Source organism: Stegastes partitus, unplaced genomic scaffold (genome assembly GCF_000690725.1).
Source record: "Stegastes partitus isolate 25-593 unplaced genomic scaffold, Stegastes_partitus-1.0.2 Scaffold720, whole genome shotgun sequence".
NCBI classification, from domain to species: Eukaryota; Metazoa; Chordata; class Actinopteri; family Pomacentridae; genus Stegastes; species Stegastes partitus.
This window is the reverse complement of record NW_007578451.1, coordinates 103387-127810: the sequence shown is the minus strand read 5'-3', so window position 1 is coordinate 127810 and position 24424 is coordinate 103387. Positions and strand designations below refer to the sequence as shown.

The 24424-nt window shown below is 41.0% G+C and overlaps 1 protein-coding gene across 1 annotated transcript in view; it reads left to right on the top strand.

Annotated features, from left to right (window-relative positions):
• The window catches only part of LOC103364124 (microtubule-associated protein 4-like), a 123149-nt gene that overhangs the window by 61304 nt on the left and 37421 nt on the right, over positions 1 to 24424 (top strand). Inside the window, exon 6 of the mRNA XM_008291145.1 lies at positions 2692 to 3978. Within this exon, the coding sequence (XP_008289367.1) occupies positions 2692 to 3978 (1287 nt within the window). The remainder of the gene's footprint in view (positions 1 to 2691; positions 3979 to 24424) is intronic.

Here is a 24424-nt window from a genome sequence, read left to right as displayed (position 1 = left end):
AGGCATTAGCCCTGATATGCAGACCATTAATCACAGTCTGCTTTGGTCCTGCAAACTTCTTACAACAATTTGCCAAATTCTTGTAAACGTAGATTAACAGTGTATTCTAACACTGGCGGCGATGTGTCTCAGCTGCGACACAACCAAGCAGATAAATCTACGCATATTCGTATCATCCGATGCCCAGTGCTGCACCATCTGTAAATACCTGTGGTAGTGTAAACTGATTGTGCACATATAATCCAGTAGTGAGAAAAAACAACAGGTGAGTAAAACAAATACAAGTTCAATGTATTTATAAAAGCAGGCACCATCACATACAATATATTTTATTAAAATGTTCAAGAGGTTGTGCCATAAGGAGCCTAAAAGCAGTCAGACTATGGTTACTATTGCTGGACACATCAAGTAGAAGCAAATGCTTCTTCGTGACTTTGATGCATGTCGCCTGCAAGGCATTGATGATTGCTTATTGGTATGGCAAAATGTGCCGTCCAAGTGCAGTGCTAATACAAAAATTTGCAAACATGCAAGTCAAATGCCGTACTTCTATCATAGCATCTAGTGCAATACAGGATTACTGTTACTGCCCCCCAGCTAATGTTGTCATTTCAAGTTTCACATAAAGATAATCTTACCCCATCTGTATTTAGCAAGTTATTTTACAATGCATGTATACCACAGCCTTCTGTTCAGTGTTGTCTTTTGACACTATATGAGAAAATATGAGAAGACTTGAGCAGGATTATTAAACAGTTCCTCCAGAATCACTGTGCACACCGGTGACTTTGCTTCGTCCTTGAGGATAAGTGGTATTTTCTCAGTTGAAGCTCTAGATAGCTTTATTTGATGGGCATGCATTATGTATGTATTATGCACAGATCTTACCTTTGTATTACTCTACTAGGAAATAAGGTATTTTTCCTAGTGGGTCCAGCTGCAGCACCGCAGATTTCCCGCCTCAGGCCTCTTCCTCCAGGCTTCCAATTTCTATGATCAATATATTAATATGTAGGAGTGACTTTCCAATTATTCCACACTGCAGATGATAAATACAAGCTTTGCAGCTCCATCCATTACACTAATAATTGTCACTCCATTTACGTAAAACTATTAGATTTCAAAATAAGTAACTCTAGTGTAGCTTAGCAACATTAGCAAGTGTCATCGCTTGGGATGTTGCGTCATTTTGTTGTTCGACACAAGCTTAACTCAAGGACAACAAAACAGTGGCAACCAGGAGTGCAGTAGTGCCGTTGCCTTTCAAAACTCATAACAAAATTGGAGCTTGTAGATGCATGAGGGTAAAAGCTCTCAGCCTCAGCAGAAAATTAGGAGCATGACTCTCATTTTGGAGCATAACTGTACACTGTAAACATGTCTGTGAAGATTCTCAGTCATCCAGGTCATGGTTATTCTTGTGGATTAATCGTAGCAACTGGACTTGCTTGAGTTCCTTGAAGATGTTTCACCTCTCATCCAAGAGGCTTCATCAGTTCTCACTGACTAGTTGGGAGTTCCAGATACTTATATCCTTAAGGATCCATTAACACCTGAGTTTCGGTTTCAAGTTTTATTCAGGTGTTAATGGATCCTTAAGGATATAAGTATCTGGACCTCCCAACTAGTCAGTCCAAACTGATGAAGCCTCTTGGATGAGAGGTGAAACATCTTCAAGGAACTCAAGCAAGTCCAGCTGCTACGATTAATCCATGAGAATGTACACTGTAAAGGCTTGTACCACTGTCCCCAGAATGGAAATATATGCTGTTATTATTTTTGCAAGGAGCAAAAAGTTTCGAGCTGACGTTCTGTTGCTCCAGGACAATGCACCCATCCAGACAGCACAGTTGGCACCTTCCGACTTCTGGAAGTTAGATGGTGCCACGTCAGTCGAGTAAGGTGCATGGGGCAATAGTTCAAAGCCACATTTGGGTGCTCCTGCCACCTTTGTGAACGGGTGCATTGTCCTGGAGCAACAACACACCAACTCAAAGCTTTCTTCTCTGTTTGTCTTTGATTGCTACAAACATTTGAGTTTTTGTGTACAATGATATAAGGCTTTACAGTATACAGTTATGCCCCAAAATGGGAGTTACACCCCTTGTTTCCATGTGAGGCCGAGATCTTTTTGAAGTGCCCCATAATATAAACAAAGATTCAGCAACTTGCCTGATTATTTCTCCTCACATTTGTTTAGAAACAGATTCTGGTGGATGCTTACTTACCCAACGTCCTACAATTAAGGACTACTTCTCCTCAAGACCCTCTGACTCACAGAACTAGAGCCTCAAGAGAGAGGTCTGCAGTTGGAGTATTTGTTCTTTTTGGTTACCCATAATCAGACAACTCATAGAAGCCTTTTGCTTCTGCAAACAAACCATAGGTACCTTGTGTAGGAGGGTAGTTTGGCTTTCCTTTTAAAAGAGTACTGAGCAAATTTAGCATTGCTCTCCTGTATCTTTGTCATACTTTCAGTATACAAGTAGAAAAACATCAAAATCCAATGCTGCACAACGAGAAACATTGACAAACTCCCTTGCTTCAAAATATTTCTTCAACTGGTTAGACCAAACTTGAAATATCAAGCACACCTATAGTAACCGCAATCTGATGGCTTTTTAGCAGGTGTTTCTCTGACACAGTATGTGATTGGTTCCTCCTCTTATAAAACCCTCCCCCCCTCGGCAGCTCCCGTCCTCTCTCCCAGCGGCTCACTGGACGACAGCAGTCCCACGTCCTCCAACTCCGAACCCCTCAGCCCCGAGAGAGTGGGGCCGGGGGGCGAGGCCGGCAAGCAGCAGCAGCGACGGCGGAAGAAGAAGAGGAAGGGCCGCGACGAAGTCTACAACTTCCTGGATAGCCAGGAGAATAACATCGGCCAATCAGACAAGCATGGGATGCAGGATCAGGGCAGAAGGGAGGCGGAGGAGGATGAAGATGAGGAGGAGAACTGGGAGTGGGAGATCAGAGAGAGTGGAGGAGGGGGTAGAGTAAAAGGCAGGAAGACTAAGAGTCGAGCAAGACTTCCGGAAGAGTGGGGAGCGCCCCAGCAACCCGTCTCTCCCACACCAGCTACAGCCGCTACTGATCCCAAAGCTTCAAACCCCGCTTTGCCCTCTGCCCCTGAAAAAATACCCACAAGTTTCACCAACTGCTCCCATGTTAGCCTCGCAACAGATTCATCTCCACGCTCCTATGAACCCATGTGCGTAGATGATTTCCCCGTGTCCGTTAAAGATGGGCACAAGGCGACTGAAGAAAAAGTTCCAACCAGCAAACCTGAACCCAACATTGGCTTAGCGTCTTGTGCTGCCAGCAAGACTAGTATATCTGGGGATGTTGGCGGCAGTCTCGCTCTGATGACAGGTGACAACCTGAGCCCAGTCTCCCAGACCTTCTCTTTCCTTGATTCAGTCCTCCAGACCCCTCCAGGCTCCACTCCCGACTCGCAAACCACCACCCCAATCACCAACACCCCTTCCCTCGCCACTGCTTCCCTGATAAAGTCCACCCCGACTGAAACCCTTTCCTCACAATCCTCATCTGTTGTCAAGAGCACGCCAGACCTTCCTCCCACCTCCACTTTGTTCACCAACCCACCCTTAGCTGCTGCTGCAGGGACACTCCCCCCAACAGCTGCAGTCGGTTCAGGCCTCAACGTCGATGCCAAGCCTTTCGTCCCCTCGGTTGCATTCATGTCCTCAACAGTTACTCCCATTGCAGCTGCAGCCACTCCTGTTGTTAGCACAGCACCATCCACAGCAGCCTCCACCAACTCAGCCACACCGTTTAGCTCCTCAGCTGCTCCCTGTAAGACCGAAGCCAGCCCCACATCATCATCAGACACTCCCCCCAAAAGTGTAGCCTTGTCCTTTAGCTCACCCCCTCCCTCCATCACCCAAGCAGCCCCTCCCTGTCTCCCTGCACACTCAGAGCACCAGGAGTCCTCGTCGCCACAGCTCCCCCCACTGGAAGGTTGGTGAACTACAGGGAAGATTATGAATAACATGGGGCTAATTTGAACAACAGAAAAAGTGATTGTAGGCTAGGATGGCAGGAAGTAGTACTGTTTGTCTTCCTGTGTGCATGGCTCTTTGCCTGTGGATTGAGCACCAGGCCCGCTTGGTGTTTGATCCTTTCCTCTGTGAATTTGTAATAACCAGGGCCCGACAGATAAATCCAGAACAGCTTTTAAGATTTACATGTATATTTACAACAGATTTAGACCCAAATCTGCTCTTTGTTGCCATTTTAAAACATGGAATCTGGAAAATATCTCAACCAGAAAAAACATTTGTGTCCAGATATATCACTCTTCTCAGCTGCTGGCATGAGTATGGGACACAAATGTGCTGTGCTGTTCGGGCCCTAGATTAACAAAACTGCAAGGGTTATCTGTTAAGTTGTCTGATTTGATTTCCCTCTGCCTGCCTCTGTGTATCTGTTACCATGATCATAACAATTGTATTACTTGACCTGCTGCTTCTGATAGCGCTACTGTCTCTGCTTGCTCCACTGTCTACTGTTTCATGTGACTGTCAGCTGCCTGTGTAACCTCCCGCTATCTCCTCTTTGTCTATAGAAACATTCACATAACCTGGGTCCTTGCATGGCAAAGCCAGTTTGCTGATGCCTTTTAGTCTTATAAATTCATTACTGTTACAGTTTTTAGTCACTGCACAGAGACAAATTAGTGTAGTGGTAGAGAGGTTAAGGTTAATGTGGCTGTAACTAAGAAAATTAGAAAATGTGTTGAGAATTGATGTAAGAGTAATTCAAAACCTGGTTTAGCTTGATAGGGTATAACCTAGAATTATCCAATTTTCTTGATGCCGCTTCATTTTTTTCACAGTAATTGTATGTATGCTTTATGTTTCTATTACAGCTGTTTAAAGTGTGTTTTACCATATTTAATCACATCAAAGATGATTTATTTTTCATACAAAAACTAATTCCAATAAGAAGGAAATGTATCACATTTAGATTTTACAGTATATACAAATTACACATTAAAGATGAAATTAGTAATCAGCTAGCATGTGAAATTTTAAGTATATGGTATTTGCGCTTCATACAACAAGAATTACAGACTGACCAGAACTACCAAAACAAAAAAAAAAAACAAATCTCAAGGCTCAAGGTCTACTTACTACATCCACAGTCACATTTTGTGGTCTTCATCAGGGGCTGCAGTTTGCCATTTGAAACCTCTTTGTCAACATGCAACCACCAGTGAGTCCCCGTAGCTCCACATGTAGGCTAAGTGATGGCAAACCGAACTGCTTCCATAATGACTGAGCAAAATCCGTCCACTGATGAAAGCCATTCAATGTGACTGAAAACTCCAGAAGAAATCTAATGAGCAGACTTGAATTGACTTTCAAGAGTTACTATATCTAAAAAAACACAAATTTTCAACTTATCATGACCAGGAGCAAGTTCCAGTGCAGTTTATAGGTTTATATTTTCTTGTGTTCTTAGAATCTGCTTCGTATGTTGTCCTAAGTAAAAACAAAACCACCTTCAGGTATCAGGTTTTCTCCAGTACAATAGAATGGCATAACTGACCATCCTAATGTGTGTAACACTATGTAGTAACCAACAGTCTAATGTCTTACATGGCCCCAGGTGCCCTTTTAGCCAGTCTGACTTCTTGTATTCTAGCTTAAAACTCTGAGATGACCTCAGTCTAATGCTTCTTCCTCCTCGTATTGCTTCAGTTCAATCCTGAGCACACTGACTAAATGAAGATTTACTTTCCAGTATATTTTTGAACCCCTTTCTCACCCTTCAAATCTGACCAATACTTAACAGTACGTGTGAAATATGCGTTAAAACTCCTTAACATGAAAAGGTTTTGTTCATTAGCTGAATCCGAGTCTGTCACTCAGATTCGAATCTTGACACTCTTCCTCCACTCTGACATAGCAGCACTCACTAACTGTCACATTGGCCTTCAAACTGTAATAGTGGCAAATGTTTAAAATGGTCTTCAACTTACAGAAACTCTAACTGGACTTTACACGATTCACATGTGGTGATGGAAGTTCCAACGCTGAGGCATTGTTAGAGTTGATGTTGGAGGACTGTGTAACACAGTGAAGATGATTCTGAAAGGACTAAACATTATATTTTTTCTTTCCCCCTTCCCCTTTTTTCTGTTTCATAATGCCACCAATGACGTGACCTCGACTAACAGGTAAGACAAATTTCCCTTTTTCCTGTTTGCATATTCTATCTCTGCAGGGCATACTGACAATGCCATCCCCGCAGCGCAGTGCTGTAACTGTTTTAAGAATGAAGTAGAACAGTTAAACTGACTAGATTCATGCAAGACAAACTGTTTGAACATACCAAGAAGCTTCACAAGTTTGCTTTTAAAAGCGTTGTGCGTCTTTATTTGAGCTGTCATCAGCACTGCATAACATACAACTTGATGTTGTCTTACTGTGTTACAAGCTGCATGTCATTTGTAAGGCTTATTTCTTACCTCTCTCAGTAATCAGTTTGCATTGGAAAAAATATTTGTACTTGCAAGCAAGGATTTTGGGGTCGTATTAGCATAACTTAGAGCTTGAGGTGCTTTGTGGTGGACAAACTGTATTGGTGACACTGTATCTCAATTATATCAAACCTGTTTTTCCTGTTATGCATTTTCTTCTTATGTATCATCCAATAGTGAAATATCAACAGACATTTCATACCAGATGACACACTGATCTGCCACAACATTTAAACCACCTGCTTATAGTGTTAAGGGCCCTTCCATGCTATATCAACAACACTGAACCCTGGATACAGGACTTTTTTGGGGTGTCTTGTGATATCTGGCATTTGGATGCTGGTAGCGGATCTTTTGGGTACTTTGGCTTGTGAGGGTGATCCATCTGTGGATTGGGTTTGTTCTGACTTTATTGGTTGTTATCTGGGGACTTTGAAGGCAGAGTCAGTGCCCTGGTCTCTTTGTCATGTTCCTCGAGTCGTTCTGTTCAAGTGTTTTTCTTGTGATGGAGTCCACTGCCATCAGGGAGTGCCAACGTCGGGGAGGTGGAGCTTGAGCGCGTGCGATAGGACCCGAAAGATGGTGAACTATGCCTGGGCAAGGTGAAGCCAGGGGAAACCCTGGTGGAGGCCCGCAGCGGTCCTGACGTGCAAATCGGTCGTCCGACCTGGGTATAGGGGCGAAAGACTAATCGATTGCTGGTACATGTCAAAATAGCATTCATATGAAGGCCAGGACCCAATGTTTCCCAGCAGAATACTCATGACGAGACGGTCAATCTTATTCTCTCATGTTATTATCTTATATATACAAATTAAACTTGTCGGCATAACAGCCTACCAATCCAAACTAATTCACAATGCCTAAATTAGTACTGCATCTTGTATGTACTGTTTAATATTTCATATGCAGTCATGATGTTGGCAGAGCTATGAAAGCTAATTTACTGAAAACACAGATTTGATTTGTTCCCTTCCACTGTCAACTCTGAACTATTCTGATTATTGGCTAAAGGCTGATAAAAATACTTTTACTCCAAAGTCTACATGTGGAACCACATTTGTATCACTCTAAAAAGTCATTTTCTTCACCAAAATGTTTGATAATGCATGGTGTGCCTAAGTTGCATGAAAAAAATAATGTTTAATATCCTCATTAGATAGGTCGCCTTTACATTAAATAAGCAACATATAAAACAGTCCTAATTGCCTTTATGGGTCGATATTTCCAATCATCTCAGTCAGTGACAGTTAAGGCATTACCATTTTCTCCTCAACACTTTTAAACCCGTAAACACTGCAACTGATTGTAATTCAGAACGAATCATTTCATGGCTATTGTTTTGCTGAACTGTTTTTAACATGATGTGCTCTCCATTGTCTACCACGTGGCATCATTAGGACAATAACTGTCATATTCCCCACCTCATTAATTAGTGTGAGACTATTGTGAGTTCAGGAATATGTGTGGCAATAATCATGTAAATGATGTTCCAGTAGCAGATGCAGCTTCCACTGCCACAAACAGGATTCCCTCTCATCCATCTACATAAGCCGAAATCACAGTGAATCTGCAGAGAAACTGTGCAGCTCTTCATTCAACTCATAGCTTTCAGCCTGTCTGTCTTTGTGCATGTTGAAAGGCTGCCTGTGCTGCAGAGGCTTGTCTGCTTTGCTTATTCAGTCAGCACTAAGTTGTCCCAGGGTGAATATGCTGCTCTGTAGTTGGTCTTCCCTCAGTGCTCGACTTGACTGATACCTGAAGCTGCTACAGTACAGCCACACAAACGTCATGGGATTTTAAAAATGGAGGTTGTGAAAGTACAGTGTTGTGTTTTTCCAAACAGAAATTAGCACACAAACTGGTTATGTTATTCTAACATTTTTACTTTTGTGTTTACTGCTGTAGCTTTTCTGCATTCACTTCCATTTCTGCCACTCCTTCATACAAACAATCTGTTTTACTGTTCATATCTGTAGCAAATCTCTGGAACCACATTTTTTTCCTTCTTTGGTTATAAATATAATCTTTCGGCTGCTTTCCGTGAAAAGGTTTTTCAAATGTGTACTACCTGCTCACCAAACAGCTGACAGGCTCAGTCACTGGCTGGTGAACATAATGAATCATTTAGCAGCTAAAGAGCCGCAGTGGTTCCTTCAGGAGTTAGCAGAGACCAAACACAGAGCTAAAAGAGAGCGAATACTAGATCTGCATCCATCAGGTGGCTGGAAATATGAATCAGTGTGAATGGCAACCAAAAAAGTGACATGTCAGGGTTGTATTCACAACAACAAAACAACAAATGAAAGGACAAAACATCAGTCATTGCAGGTTTGTGTTCATTGATTTTAATTCTTCACATAAATGTCTGAATAAGATCAGAGATAAGGTCACAGATAAAAGCTGCTTTCTGTGGGCTGCGAGGAATAAACTGATGGTGACATGTTTTGTCATATTTAAAGAAGAATATAAACTAGCCGAAAGAAAAGAAATTACACTCCTATACGACTAAACTGCGTCTCAGTTACATTCTGAAAGAAACCTGCTTTCTGCTGGATTTGTTTGTGATGTATGACAAATATATTTCCAATCAATATTTCCAGTGTTTGCAATTTATTATATTGCTTTACTGTAGAGACTCATCGCCCCAGTAACCCAGAGAATGTTGTAGAAGGGTTGAACAGAGTCTGTGCTATTTTTCTACACCTAACCATTTCGGTGATACCAAACAGCAAGTGGAAATAAAACTTGAGTCTCAGAATAATGGTCTCAAACAGGACACGAAGCCCAGTTGTCTTTGGTAAAACTCCTGCTTTTGACTTGTGACCGCCATCCTTCCCTCCATAAGAATGTATGTAAACAGAGAATCTTTATTCATGCTGTGCTCAGAAGTGCTTGACGATGAAAGATAGAGATGCTGGTGTTTGCAATAAATTGAACAATATGGCTGAAAATCAGGCGCTAATATTACAATAAAGTCTACAGCTCTTCTCAGTCTGCTTGTCCAAACGGTGCAGGTAGAGCTTTTATTGTCCGGTCAGCGCTGGAATCAGTGAGTGGACTCTAATGTGCCTGTCACGCTATTATTCTATCTGTGTCTATTTTTTTCTCGTCTGTCTCTATTTATAAACCTGCATCTCTCTCTTTTCTCTCGTATACAATATTGATGACTGTGACTGTTTCACCCTTACATAAGGCAAACACACCCTCACTTTTCACCGTGTGGCCTGTAAGATGTAAAGATAACGGTGCTGTCATTCCTGCTGCCGGTCATTATTCAGAGATAAACTGTGTTCATGCGTGAGAGACGATGAATTCAGTCTGGTAGGCAAAGAAAACCGTCTTTTACGCGAAGCGATGACCTGGTTTCGTCCTTGAGAGCGAATCAGTGAGACCGAATCAGAGTGAATTCTGCAAATGAAAATAACCACCGGGGACCTGTGTGTGTTGTGGTTGGCTGTATAGTGTTGCAGACGGATTATCATGTTGCAGTGTGTGTCGGTTGTAAAGCACAGTGGGAGGTTTCTGTTCAGTCTCAGTGCTGCTCGCTGGCGCCATCAGGTGTCTGCTGGAGGAACTGCAGCTGCTGCAGCTCAACAGGGACAAAAAAAGAAAATAACTGATTAAATCCTGCATCCAATATTTACCAAGGCACAGATAATATATTACTGTCCCTTGGTGCAACTAGAAATATTCTTTTTGAGTTTGCTCCCATCAGGAAAACATAGCTTTAGTACATTGTCTTTATGAGACCTTCATTATGTCTTCATTTTGTAGCCTTATTGTGTTTTTTTATTTTGCTGTTTGCTCCATGCCTCATCTTTATTTAGCTGCTGTAACATGTACATTTCCCCAGTGAGGGATCAATAAAGTTTATATTATCTCATCAAAATGTACTTTTCTCTAGATTTTTATAAAATCAGTGCTGCTTTTAACAAGTTTTAGCCTTCAAAATGTGAGAATTTAATGCTTTTCTTCATTATAAATCATTGTAAACTGCATATTTTAGAGGTTTGAACTGTTTGTCAGACAGAACAAACATCATAAATACGCCATCTTGGGCTCAGGGGAGTTGTCATGAGTATTTTTCCTAATTTTGCAGTATTTTAGCCTAAAGTGATGGTCAAAAAAATCATCACCAATCAGATAAAACCACCATTAGTTCCATCCTGCTGCAGGAAATTGTCTGATGCGTACAACAGTATAGTAGACAGTGGAGCTACGCTGATAAAGCAACCAGGCTGATATCGACTTTTTGCAAATATATTGATGTGTGTGAAACATAACACTTTAATTTGTCTACTAACAATTTAATTTTTGCTCTGTAAAATAAAATAAAGATAAACTCTACTGATCCGTTAGGGAAATATACACATTACAGCAGCTCGATAAGAATGAAAAATGATAATAATGATAAATGAGACCACCAAGAACCAGAATTGCTACATTCCAAATATTGTTATCAGTATTGACGTCGAAAACATCGAGCATCCTTTGGGCCAGAGATGTTTTGCACTTTCATTTCAGTTCAATTTGAAAGTATATATTTCTCATTTATGGTGTTTTGGGGGACGTGGAGGTCCTCCTATAATATATATATATGTTCAAAAAGCAAACTTTCTTTTGTTTCATACTGTTTATTGCTGCACCACCTCTTTTCAGCATCTTTCTGCTCCTATCTCTTTAAGACCCCCCTTCCTGAAAAGCCCAGTCTGCTCTGATTGGTCAGCTGATCTGACAAAAAGGAGGCAACTTTGGTTAAGTGTCATAATCCCACATGTATGCGCAGAGAGCCAGATAGATGGAGCCGTAGCAGAAGTGGAAAAACAATGGCAGGCTGTGAGGAATGTGGTTAGTCTGTTTTTTGTTTAGTTTCACCAAACTAGCATGCAAATGTTTTACATGTTGATGAGGAAAAGTAGCAGAAGGAGAGCAGTGTTCTCTGTAACAGAGAGTAACTCGTTTTTGATGTGGCTTTGTAAATTTGCAGACTTTTTACATGCACAAAAAAAATAACAACACACTAAAGAAAGGGGAAAACCAAAAAAGAACAATAAAGGCTCTTTAAAGGTACTTCACTAGACGATCCATCAAAGAGAATCTATCTTGTTTTATGTTTGAAAAAAGTTCCTTTATCATGGTGTTGCAATGTTTTGAAAAGACCTCCTCAAAATCTTCCAAAACCTGATATGTGTGTGAACATCACTCCACTCACGAACGGCATTTTTTTGACAGCATCTCTTTTAACAAAAGAGGATCTGTCAAAAGTAAAGAACTGGAGAAGCACTTTGTTTATTGAAAGCAATAGTATAGCAACATTTTGGGAAATACTCTTATCCACTTTCTTATTCAGAGTTGCATGAGAAGATGGACTTATTACGACTTTCATTTCTGTCGGCCAGCAGCCTATTAGCTTAGCTTAGCATAAAGCCTGGACGCTGGGAGGCTAGCATGGCTCTGTGTAACTGTGAGCAACATGTTATATCTTCGCTGTGTAGTCTATGGATTTTATTACCTCTGGACAGAGCCTGGCTACCTGATCTTTATGCTAAGCTAAGCTAACCTGTAGCGTCCCGTCAGAAAGACAGTTCTAAGAGTGGCATCGATCTTCTCATCTAAACAAGGCAAAATAAGCAGATTTACCAAAATCAGGAACCTTTAAGATCTAATCATTTGTGGTTCGTGGGATTTCTTTATCACCATTTTTCTAAACCTGAAGATGGAGATGTGATCATGTGTTTCCTCATTAGATTTTAGACTTCTCTCTCATCATAAGGCCTCATTTAATTTCCCTGCATGTGAGGGATCTTTAAAGTCGCTTTTCCTGGCATGACATTCCCGGCATGTCTCTCTTTCAATGCTGAATTTTCCTCATGAACGAGCCCAACATGGAGCCCTGCATGCTGCAGGATCTCATTTAGGGCACCTTAATGAATGCGATGGAGCTGAAAGTTGACTTCTTCATCTGTCCTCTTTTGCCTTTTTCCTCATGTCTTTTTTTTACTGTATATTTATGATTATTTTAGCCTTTCCCTCCTTCCCATCTGCTGTTTCTAGAACGTCTCAGAGTTCTTGCCAAATCTGACTCATTGACATGTAGCATAAATTGCAACGTAGAGGCCGGAGTTAGCTGCCAATCTTCTCTTTTAGTACGAAGTGGAGATGTCAGGTTTTAAAATGGGTGTTTTCTTGATATTACCAAGAGCAGGACAAAATATATTTTCTCATAACTCTTATCAGCTCTGATTTCTGTAATTAAATACAACGTGGAGGGCGTTTAAATCAGTTCCAGACCACAGAGACAAACTAGATTAAAATCACCGGAGCAAGAAGTAAACTTTGGGAGAAAGATTATTTTTGCATCTTGTCCTCCTTTTCTCATCATCTCCCTCCTTTTCACCCTAATTTCTGTCTTCATCTGTAGCGCCACTCCTCTCTCTGCTTGTTTTTCATCTGTATTTACTTCATTTCATCCCTCCTTCCTACTTTCACCTCTCCCTCCATCCCTTCATCTGTTGCCTTTCGCCATCCCTCATCTTTATCTATTTCCGGATTCCTGTCTCCCTCCTTCCTCCTCATTCATTCCTCTGTCTTCCCTCCCTCTCTCCTTGTCCTTTCCTTCCTCACCCCTCTCTCCCCTCGTTTCTCCCCTCGCTCCGTCTCTTTGCCCTTTCTGTCTCCTCCGTCCACGTCACATCTCCTGCCCAGACTCCCCGTGTGGCTGCGGCACCGTGATAATCACTGCATCGGCGGTTTGGGTGTGGATTGGGTGGGCTGTGGGGGTGTCGGCTCCCGCGGTGGTAAGGGAGGGAGACATAGGAGGAGGGGAGGGTGGCGTTGTCAGGGAGACATAGGAGGCGGTTGCCGTGGCAACAAAGAGACTCTGCGAGCGAGGTACGAAGGGGATGGAGAAGGGGTGGACTGGGTGTGACAGTCAGTGAGGTCGGAGAGTAAAAATAGAAACATCTCTGACAAGATCCTCCCCCCTCCGTCTCCTCCACCTCCCCCACCCTTCTCGCTCTCCCCCTCCCTCCCTCCCTCCCCTCTCCCTGCCCAGCGCCATGGGCAACCAGCTGCACTGTTTTCTCCCTCTGTTTCCTCCTTCTACAGCTGATGTTCAACATTCCATGACCTTCAAAAGGAGGACTTCCGGTGACCTCTGTTGTTTTTTCCTGCATGTAAACAGCACCGCAGGAATGTCAGATTTTATTTTCCACATTTTCTAAATATCTGACTTTGTTATTTTGTATTCTTTTATTCGTATCCCCGGCGTCTCTGTGGTCTAGCTTGTTAGTTGGCAAAGTTTTAGTTAAGTAGAGATTTTTAAAGATTCATATTCAACAATCTCAAATTTCTCATCATTAAACTTCTCAGACATGATTTGCTCCAGACTATTTAAAGTTACAGCAGTCTTTGCATACTGTAGGCAAAATACAGCCGTGCACCATTAGCATACTAATGAAAAGAAAGATTGGAAGGGGATTGGGAGAAAGTCTGAACAAAGGATTCAAATATATGAGCTAGAATTTCTACTTGTGTGTATAAAGCCAGTCTTGGAAAGATTTTGTTATCTGGAATCTCGTTTTGCATAGAAATACTGTACAGAATACAACAAGTTCCAGTATAAACAGTAGTATAAGAACATAGAGAGATCAAAGTAATAACAGTCAATTTGTATGATGCACAAGCAAGCTGCAGGACTCATGTCAGAGCATAGAAACACACACAGTGCTGCATAGAAGCCACATGTGTGTCAGCAGTAAAACAGCTCTGTGATGTTCTGCTGACTAAAGACACAGTGCTGCTCTGAGCTAAATCTAATATCAGCTGCTAATTATAATAATGGCTGATCACAGGTGAGCACTTTGCATCTGAGTGCAGCTGAAGTTGCGGTGATATGAGTGCAGACCATTTACAAAGCAGTTTAGGATATCAGCTTGGGAACAATATCACATTTCTACACTGTGATGTGCACATTTGCCTTAAGTCACATCGCAGAGGATGAGTGGATACTACAAAAAATATTACCCATGGCATTGAGATTGATCCTTTATATACCATTAATATTTCATTATTTTTTTTAAAAGTCTTGGTCACGCTGTTGAAAGAAAAGTCATGTGATCACCGAAGCCGACAGGCGTCATCCTCCGGAAAAAAAGTGAAACTCATCCAAATGTTGTTGAGCTATTTCAAACAGCTTTGACTGTTTATTGTAGTTTTAGGCAAATATTACTCAAACAGGAAGAAATGGTGCAGTTGTTTGGGACTATCTTCATCTACGGATTAATACACATTTGTTGCTCTCGTGGGTATTTTTAGCAACAGGATTATGTACAGTATGTGAGTCAAAGCAAACTGCAGTGGTTACATATTTTTGGACAATAAATCCCCAATAATCTAATAATAATAGAGTTCTACGGCACGCAGAAATAAGATCAGACTTCCAACAGACATTAGTTAGTAACAGGAACAATTTGTCTTTCTGTGAGATTTTTGTGTGATTTGATGACATCAGGAAAACTATTGACAGCCTTAGTCTTTAATTTATACAGCTTGTATGGCATCTGTTTGAATGTATTTTAGGTTTTAGCAAGATTTCAAACTGACTGAACACTTTTATCCAGACATTTTTTGGATGATGAATATTTAGTGTACGTTGACCAGGGAGCAGGAGCAGTTTGAGCAGTTTCTGAGGATAGTTAGCGCTCGATTTAGCTCCAATAAAAGCTTGCCCCCGGTACATGTAGGAAGTAGTGGCACAATAAAAAACAGAGTTTAAATGCACAATAGTAGATTGCATAAACAACAATGTCATCAACACCTGTACCTCATTATTCATGTTGAATTGCCACTGATGTCTTTAGCTGTGTCCGAAATCATCCACTGAACTCTGTAGGGAGCACCTTGGCAAAGGAAAATTTTGTTCACAACTCGAGCTATTAATATGTCACTCGCTAGCCGTGATTTGTGCCATAGCAGCGTAGTGCAAGCACATCAAAATCACAGTTTATTGCATAGCTAGGAAATGGGTGAAATAAAATTTAACGAAACATAAATGGGAAATTTAGGCTCCAGCCCCCCCGCGACCCTCGTGAGGATTAATCGGTGTATAGATAATGGATGGATGGATAAATGGGAAATTACTTACATTTTAATGACAAGTCTTCGCGCTCTTGTTCGTCTAGTTCCCATTTCCTTTTGCGCAATGCATGATGGTCCATATTGCTGGTTAGTGATCATCGGCTGTACACCACTTTTCACGGTGTATTGTGGGATTGATTGCACTATATGTGGTGCAACATTCGTAGCCTAACATTCGGACAGCACGACAAAATGGTGAACACCCTATATAGTGCACTATGTAGGGTGTAGTGGGTGATTTCGGACACACCCTTTGTTTTTCTTTGGATGCGATAGAAGCATTACAATCAGTGACAGTAGTGACAGTTAAGGAACAATAACAAAGTGAACATGAGTGTTTCTGTCATCATTTCCAAAAGTATCCATTTCTGCCCATCCACACCAAAATACAAACAAATTTAGAGGTACAAAAATTCAGAAGTCGTGTTTACACCAGACATTAACAGTAGAAGTTATGCAAAATGGAAAGTATTGCTGTGGATGTAAGATACTGTATGCAGTAAAAGAGGCAGGCGACTGCCAGCATGGTGGTTATTGTAGTTTAATCTTATGTCTGTCTTCTAACTAACATGGACAGAAGCTGGAGCTGCAGTGACGCTGACGCACAATTCACGGAGGCAGTTAAAATCCAATCTTCATCAAAAGTTGTACTGTTTCTCTGAGCTATAACTCAAAGATTCTACACATATTTTTAGATTCGCTGTGACTTGCACTTTCCGAGGATAATCATAACGATCAACAGCTGCAGCAGTGGCATTGATGCACAGCTCAGGGAGGCAATTAAGGTAGAATACATTTTTCAGACTTAAGCACCTGATTAACGCAATTTGTGTCAATCACACAGACGTATTACACATATTTTTAGTCGGTATGACTTGTCAAGAAAAAGTGCAATGATGTGGTTTTCTGTATTAATTAATCATGAAATTTGTTCCGAGTTCATCTGAGTCAAATGCAGACAAACACATGTTTAAGAGAGTAGCTCGACAACAGTTTGAATCTTTTGCATCTTTTTCACAGATTAGCAGTGCTGCTGGGGGAAAAAAACAGTAGGTTTACTGGTATGAACTCCTTTGGCAGAAAAAAACTCTAACACTTTCTGAGCTTCTTCTGAATTAGTATGTTTTACAGTATATAGTAGCCAGTTACAGATTTTGCTGTTGCGTGGTGTCAGTGTGACTCTTTCTGGGATGTCCCGAGCACAGTGGGAGAACATAGCACAGGATTTCTGGAGAATTTAAAACTGTGTTTGGGTTCCATAGATAGAAAGCTTGTACAAATCAAAGTATATCCAAAGTCCAGCAGTCAACCACTTCTGTTACAACTGTTTCACGGATGTATTTCAAATGTGTTGATGACCAAAAGTCTCTTCTTGTAATTTTTTGTCAAAATAAGCATTTGTTTTAAGTGCTATTTGTTTTCTTGGTACATCCATAGTCAGTGCATTTGCACTGCAGACGATCCACACTTTCATGGACTTCGGTGAATGATCAAATGATGTGGTGCATATCTTTGCATAACTTTGAAATGGTCGTAACACCAACCTTACCAGGTGTGTCAGAAAAGTTTCAGGACTGGTGTCACAAAAGATATATTTCAAAGCCAAACTACAAGCTGCAAGTTTTCCCATTCCAAGTAATCTCCCTGGAGTCTAACACACTTTCTCAGCCTTTTCTGCCACGCCGCCTTGCACTTCTGGAAGGATTCTTCCAGGAGTGCAAGGTAGCTGTGTGCAGTTCAACCATTCTTAATCATATTAGCGTAAACAGCAGAATCAAAAAAGTGTATTTTTTACAAGACTTTATTAGATGTGATTTTATACACATCCAATTTTGTTTGTTATTAGTTTAAGGGTTTACGTACTTTATCCAACTTACACTGTGAGTGATGTATTTAATATAGAGAAAAACAATACAAAGATTTGTGTTGTTAAAATGGATTGTGTTTGTTCATAATTGCGGCTTAGATTAAGATATTTTAAGACAAATGTAGATGTAAATGCAAATAATTGTAATGGATTGGTTTTCTTGTTCAGTCTATATGACTTGCCATAGAAATCAAATGATTAAATCAGGACAAAAATGATGGTCCTTATAACTCCTGAAATTGTGGAGAATCATCTGGTGTCACTTAGAAAAAGCCTGCACAGTAATAGAGAATACACAAGAGGATTTTTAAAAAATGATTGAAATTGGAAACTTAAATCCAACAAATCACTGGTTGTACACGAGAAAATGACAGTAACCTTGTGCTTGCTGGGCAAATGTTTCCACAGTAGTATGAATAGGGAAGCAAATGGCATCCCTCGGTGCAACAGCATTGACACATCAGTGGTAGCTAAAGGTCACTGCCACAGGCTTTCAGACATGACAGTTCAACAAAGACCTAATGAACATACCAGGATATTTTTAGTTTCAACAGGAGACAATCTGATTTAATCTCCAATCATGTGAAAGTGATGTGAAGGACATGGCTGAATACAAGGGTCAGTCCTTCATGTCTTCCAAGTTTTATTCTGGCTGTCGTATTCTCTGAAATGTCTGGATCTATTAGGAACTTAGACCTTGGGAATTTCTCTACTTCAACCCGACAACCCCTTTGAATGCTAGCACAAGCCACCTCTAAACCTGTCTCAAACTTTAACAGAACTATTGCCTTGATTTCTTGCATAATACCCACTCTTTCCAAGTCTATTGAAGCTAAACAACAGTCTAATGTCTTTCTCTTTGTCTCTTTGGCTCACTGTTCCTCTGTGGTTACAGTAGACAAATTGTTTATGGAGGATTATGTAATAATACTCATTCATTTTCAGTCATGCTTGACGAGCTGCTCTCGTTATTTCAGCACAGGCCTCGGGTGTGTTGGTGGTGAAGTGGGCTTGGTGGGAGACACTCAGCTGTCATGCGCAGTGCAAAACTTGAGAGAGATGTCGGTATTTTTATTTTTTATTTTTTTACCAGGCGTTTGTTTAAAATGGTGTTTCAGAGGGAGGCTCTCTGACAGCTGATTCCCAGCAGTTCCTAAGTTACCCCAGAGAGATTAACCACCGTCTACATGTTCAGCAGCTGTCAGTGCTTTCTACCCCTGACTGTCCGCTGAGAGAGCTCAACACTTTTAGTTGTATTGTCACTTTCACATTGTTATGGCACTAATATCCCAACAGTGGTTCAAGAGTGGAGCTCTGTAGCTGGCAAGAAACCACACTGAACATACAGTGTTGATCCTACACATTATGACCAGTCTACCTGATCTGATATTTGTCAAAACAGCTCTGACATGCAGTCTTGGAGTCTACAAGGTCTCTTAAGGTGTCTTGTGGTATCAGGCACAAAGATGTTAGTAGCAGACCCTTTAAAGCCAGAGTAGGTAGTATTTCTCTGGCATCACTGGGCAAGAATCCATGATAATCTTTCTGCATGTTGTAATTCAGAGCATCTAAAAGTAAACTAAAGTTCTGTACCCTCTTTTGGATCTGTTTTCAGTTTTTAAAAAATGGAGGCAATGACAGGAGATTTTATCCAATCACAAGGCTTTTCACCCAGAGAAGGGGAGCTTGTATAAAGACCAAGGAAGTTAGCAGTGAGAACAGGATGTGGTGGTACACTGGGTTAGATAGAGGGCTTTCCATCAGGAGAGTGGGATTTAAATCCTGGCTTGTCTACCTTTGCACATTGACATGTCTGGTGGACGGGGATTGGTGCAGAGAGGGGAGATGGAAAAGCTGTGGGGAAAAGTTTGGATTTCACATTTCTTTCTACCACCACTTTAAGTCATGTAAATTGCAAGTTTCAGCTGCTGTGGAGCAAACCTGCACAACTGGCAACACTCTGGCACTGGTTTAACCCTCCCCAGATTAGAAAAAAAAATACCTTTTTGCAAATCTACTTCATGAGGCCAGTGTGTAGGCAAGGTACAAGCATATCGAAAAGTTTTAATCAAGTTTCAATCAAACTCCTACACATTGTCTAACTTTACATTTTCCGAACTTATCTTAGTAGTCTTGGTGCTTAAAACGCAACCAAGTAGCTGCTAAAACTCAACCAAACAGTCAGAAAAGGGACTCAAATTGTTGCCTCCTACTGTAAAAGTTTGCCAACTTCAACCTCTAACCCATCCAACCTGAGTGTGGCTGCATTGCCATTAAATGGGACACTAACACGCCTCCTAAGTCTACTAGAAGGTGGTGGAGGTCCCTGCTGCACCATAAGTATGGCAATGATATGCATTGATAAAATCAAAATCAGGTGGATTGGGCCCTTCTCCAAAGCGTTCAGGTCTTTACACGTCCACATTCCTTTGCATCCAACATGTTGACCAACTGTCTAATATATCCCAGACCTTGACAGGCACTTGTGTTATGAGACAGTTATGAGTTATTTACATCATATGTTAGTGGTTGTGATGTTTTGACTCTGCAGTGTAGCTTCATGATACATGTAGTGCGTATTGCGAGACAAACATTCCCTTTTGAACATGACCTTGGTCCTTCGGAAAGGTTGCTCCTGGCTTTAAGCGAACACAAGAATCTCTAGTAGCTTCTGTCAAGAGAGAATGCTGAATTCCAGATGGTTGCACTCCTTGAAGTCAATTTATGCTCACTGCAGTGCACATGGTGTTCATGATACAAGTGCTGCACAGAATGCCGGGTTGCTGTGGAGGCAGCATCAGTAGAAAGAAGCTGAAGGTTTCAATTTGCATTGCTCGAGCTTATGATTTTTGGTAGATGTAATACTGATAGATGGCCTGAACACACACTCACACACATATGCACAGATTACGAGTTAAGTCCAGGAAGTCAGTACTAGGCAAAAATGTGGGTCTATAGTAGAGGCAGAGTGGAGGATGAGACTGTCACAAGAGTTTTAATCCTCCTTGCAAAGCTGCAATATAAATCCAGAGCAGAGTGTGGTGGGATATTGCACCATTCTTAAAGTGGAAAAGAGCCACTTTTTTTTTTTTTTTGCAATGGAAAAGGTGGAAACCTATATCAGCCTGTACCATAGTGATGTATGTTCCATATACTAAGTGAAGTGTCCTTGGTAAGCATTGGACTTCACCTTGATTGAATTAGTGGTGTGTCATGGGGTCACCATAGGAGAGGTATTATAGCTTGACTATTATATAGCCATATAGAGCAATCAAACCTAATGATTCGCTGCAGATGACACTTAATACCATCGCAGACCAAGTGTAACAGTTGGCAAGACATATAAAAGATGACTGCTGTTGGCTGGACTCAGACCATGCTACTTTAAAGGGTCCATTTAATGCCATACTGCACACTTCTCTGTCTCAGCTTTGGCTACAAAGGGTTTACAAATGGTAGCTGTTACATAATGAGATGTCCGTTCATCCATGGACAATGTCATTATTTTGTCTTTACTGGCAACAAATGGAATACATTTGGTTGTAGTTGTTGTTTTCAAATGGTTCCTTTTATTTAGCTTTAGTTTCATTTTTGCTTGTTGTGCTTTTTGAATAAAAATAATGGTCAACAAGCCAAAGTGTTTATTGATGGAACCACTGCATCCATGTTTTATCCTTGCTGTTTCTTTCAGGTAATGTGGCTTGTATAAGATACACATGTGCTGGAAGTGCACGTATTTCTTCACAGGCTGCAGTTGCTCACTCCCCTTTTATACGTGAACAGTGAGAAAAAATCTGAAAATAGTAATTATCCTTTAATTCAGGCCCTATAGTGTGAATTAAAGGTTTGAAAGACGGTGAAAGTGGTGATCAGTACCCCCAGTGTGAAGCTTTTCAAAGTGGATGACAAAAAAAAAAGAAAAGTGTTCCATGAGTCATAATTTTGTAGTTTTTGTGATCGGCTTTCAAAGAGGCAACACCAACAGCACGCGCCCCTCTGTTTGTAGCCTTGTGTTGTTTTGAAAGGCCACATATCAAACTGGCAATTATAAGACTTCCTTTTATAGCAGACACATACTGCTACCTGGTAATTACCTTCACCTTTGTGAGTCATAACAGTTGTGTGTTTTATTGGTTTTACTTTGTTACTGCAAAGTTTAACACCTGTCTGTGTGGTGCGCCACATCATGGTTTGGCTTGATACACAGTAAAACATGTACCGTTACTTGATACATTGTAGATTCATGTGTGTACTATCTGGTAAAATGGCATCCAACTGGGACTCAGTGTCGACAGATACAAAATATGAAATGACTCAGATTGGATAGAACTCATGACTTTGTATTATCCTTTACTATCCAGTGTGTGAATGGAGACAAGACTTCGGTAATTCCTTTATATGAAATCAAATGCCACTTTTGTGACTTGCAAAAAAAAAAAAAATGTTGCAAGATTAATAAAGTTACCATATATGGCAACTTGCCCGTCTACGGTTAAAAACAAAAATGGAATTTAGAATAAATAAAAGAAAAAGTAACAAACTGCAAAAAGCATTTATTTAGAAACATTTTAGTTTGAGGTAATGATACCTACACAACCAGTGACAAAGTATTTATAAAGTGCTTGGCAGGTTCATTTAGTAACATTTTTCTTGGGTTAGTGGTTTTGGCACTAATCTGTGGAGTTCAATGCAAACCAGTAACAAAGCGTTTACAAAGTACCTGGAACATTTGTTAAGTGACATTTTTCATAAGGTACTGATATTGGCACGAATATAAAGACTAAATCAAAGTGCACATGGTTCTTCAACCTCAAGGAGACGCACAGGGTGGACATATGGAACGCCCAAGGAAGTTACCAAATATGGTCACTTGCCCCATGAAGGGTTAAACTTTGAAAATATTAGAGTTGAATCGTTTGTTCACAATTAGGCCAGAATGTAAACCTGCAACAATAGTTATTTTTTGGGGGGTTTTTTTTGTCAGTTTGGGGCAGTAAAGATAAGGTGTGTGTGAACATACGGACGTCACACTGAGAACAGCAGTAGTACCGAGCTAGAATCACATTACTTTGTGAATATTTACTCTCTTGTAACTCTGGTTTTTGTCGCTACCAACACTTGACATTTGGTTCATTAGCTGTTCTATGCTTTACCATGAACATCTAATAACTGAGGCACACCTAGCTGGAGCCTATTGCGACCACTCTAGACAATATTTGTGAGTAAACGAGAAGCACTGACGTCACACAGAAAGTCAGCATTGCACAGAAGACCTGTAGAATCACCATAACCTCCTGTTCCTCTGGTTGTCCACTACAAGTTTAAAAGTTTTTGTTGATGCTGAGCTTCAGGTGCTTGTTGTTGCACCTTGTGATGAAGCTCTGTGTTCCTGTAAAAATAGTCTCTAAGTGAAGACAGCATGTTTCTCACTTGCAGTTATTAACTGGAGTCATACACGCGAATATAGAACCGAAAGCTTTTTGTGTTGCCAATTAAATGTACTTAACTGCTGTCACTGAAATCCTTCAAAGCCTTCACTTCATATGTTATACTGTATGAGTCCAGAGGGACATCTTGACTGGTTTGTGAAGGCACTAAACTGCATTTAGTGGTCATTTTGGCAGTGCATCACTATGACATCTTTAATATTGTTTTCACGTTGTCATTTTGTAGATTTAACTGATGCATAAAAATTTTTCCCTTCCTGGACTTTGTACATTCTAAAAACAAGGCTTTGCATAATGAAGTTAATTAACTTAATTTGATTAAACTGTGTTAAGTGGGTGAAAGCAAAAATTGTCAAAGTAAAAATGTGAGACGTACAAAATAATTTCAGTAACGGAATGAATTAATCAAGGTAAGGACACGAGGTTCAGGACACCCAGTTCTTTTATGTGCACACAAAGTGGTTTTTTGACGTCAGTGAGGTAAATTGTAGCTTTAAAATATCTACGATGTTGGGGGGTGTTTTTTTACTTTTCTTTTTTTGTTTTTACTTTTGTGTCCAGTTGTGAGCTGAGGAAGTCCAATCAAAGTCTCATCAGGTTGATTATAGTCTTCAGCTATGGCTCACTAGTCTCTGCTTGTGTCTCTCACTATGTAGCACCATGCGAACGGTGGCTGTCACACGGCAGCTGAGCAACTGTGACAGTCATTGATCTGTTTGTGTGCGCGCGTGCGTGCATGTCTGTTTGCCACTGTACATGTGCGATCTTGTGCCTACAAGTGTGTATGCTTGCGCGCATTTGTCGCTAGGGGCAAGATGCTGAAATTTTGCTCCAGCGAATGAGGGAATATTCCGGGCTGTCATGTGACTGTGTGATGTCAGAGAGAGAGAGAGATAAAGAGACAGAGAGAGAGCGAGAGAGAGAGAGAGCAAGGTGCAATTTAGCCCCACAGCTGATCCGTGCAGTGTTCAGAGAGAAGCCGAGACGACCAGACACGCACACACTCACTCTCACTCACATGCACTTCTTTTGCATTCGCCTGTAAACACACACACACACACATGCACTTTGCACACACATACATGCACTTTGCACACATCAACGCAGTTACACACAACTGCAAGGCATCACTTTAGGAAAAAAAAGAAAAGAAAAGAAGGATGTATTGCTTCTTCTACTTCCTGAGCTCATAACACTTTGGATACTGAGGACAAATCTGCCTCCTGGACAACAAGCGTAATACGACACTTACTGGAGACAGAAAAGAGCAGGAGACAGGAGGACAAACTGAGAGAGAAGAAACAACTCCAACAACAAAAAAAAGAGTAAATAAGAGAGACGCTGACAAGAAATTGAGAGAAAAAAAGACAAGAGGATTGCCAACAGTGCGGGAGAATGTCCTTCCTGTCTGGCTCACCCTGGCAGCAGCCTGGCATTATTAGTGGTAGCAGTAGGTATGGACAG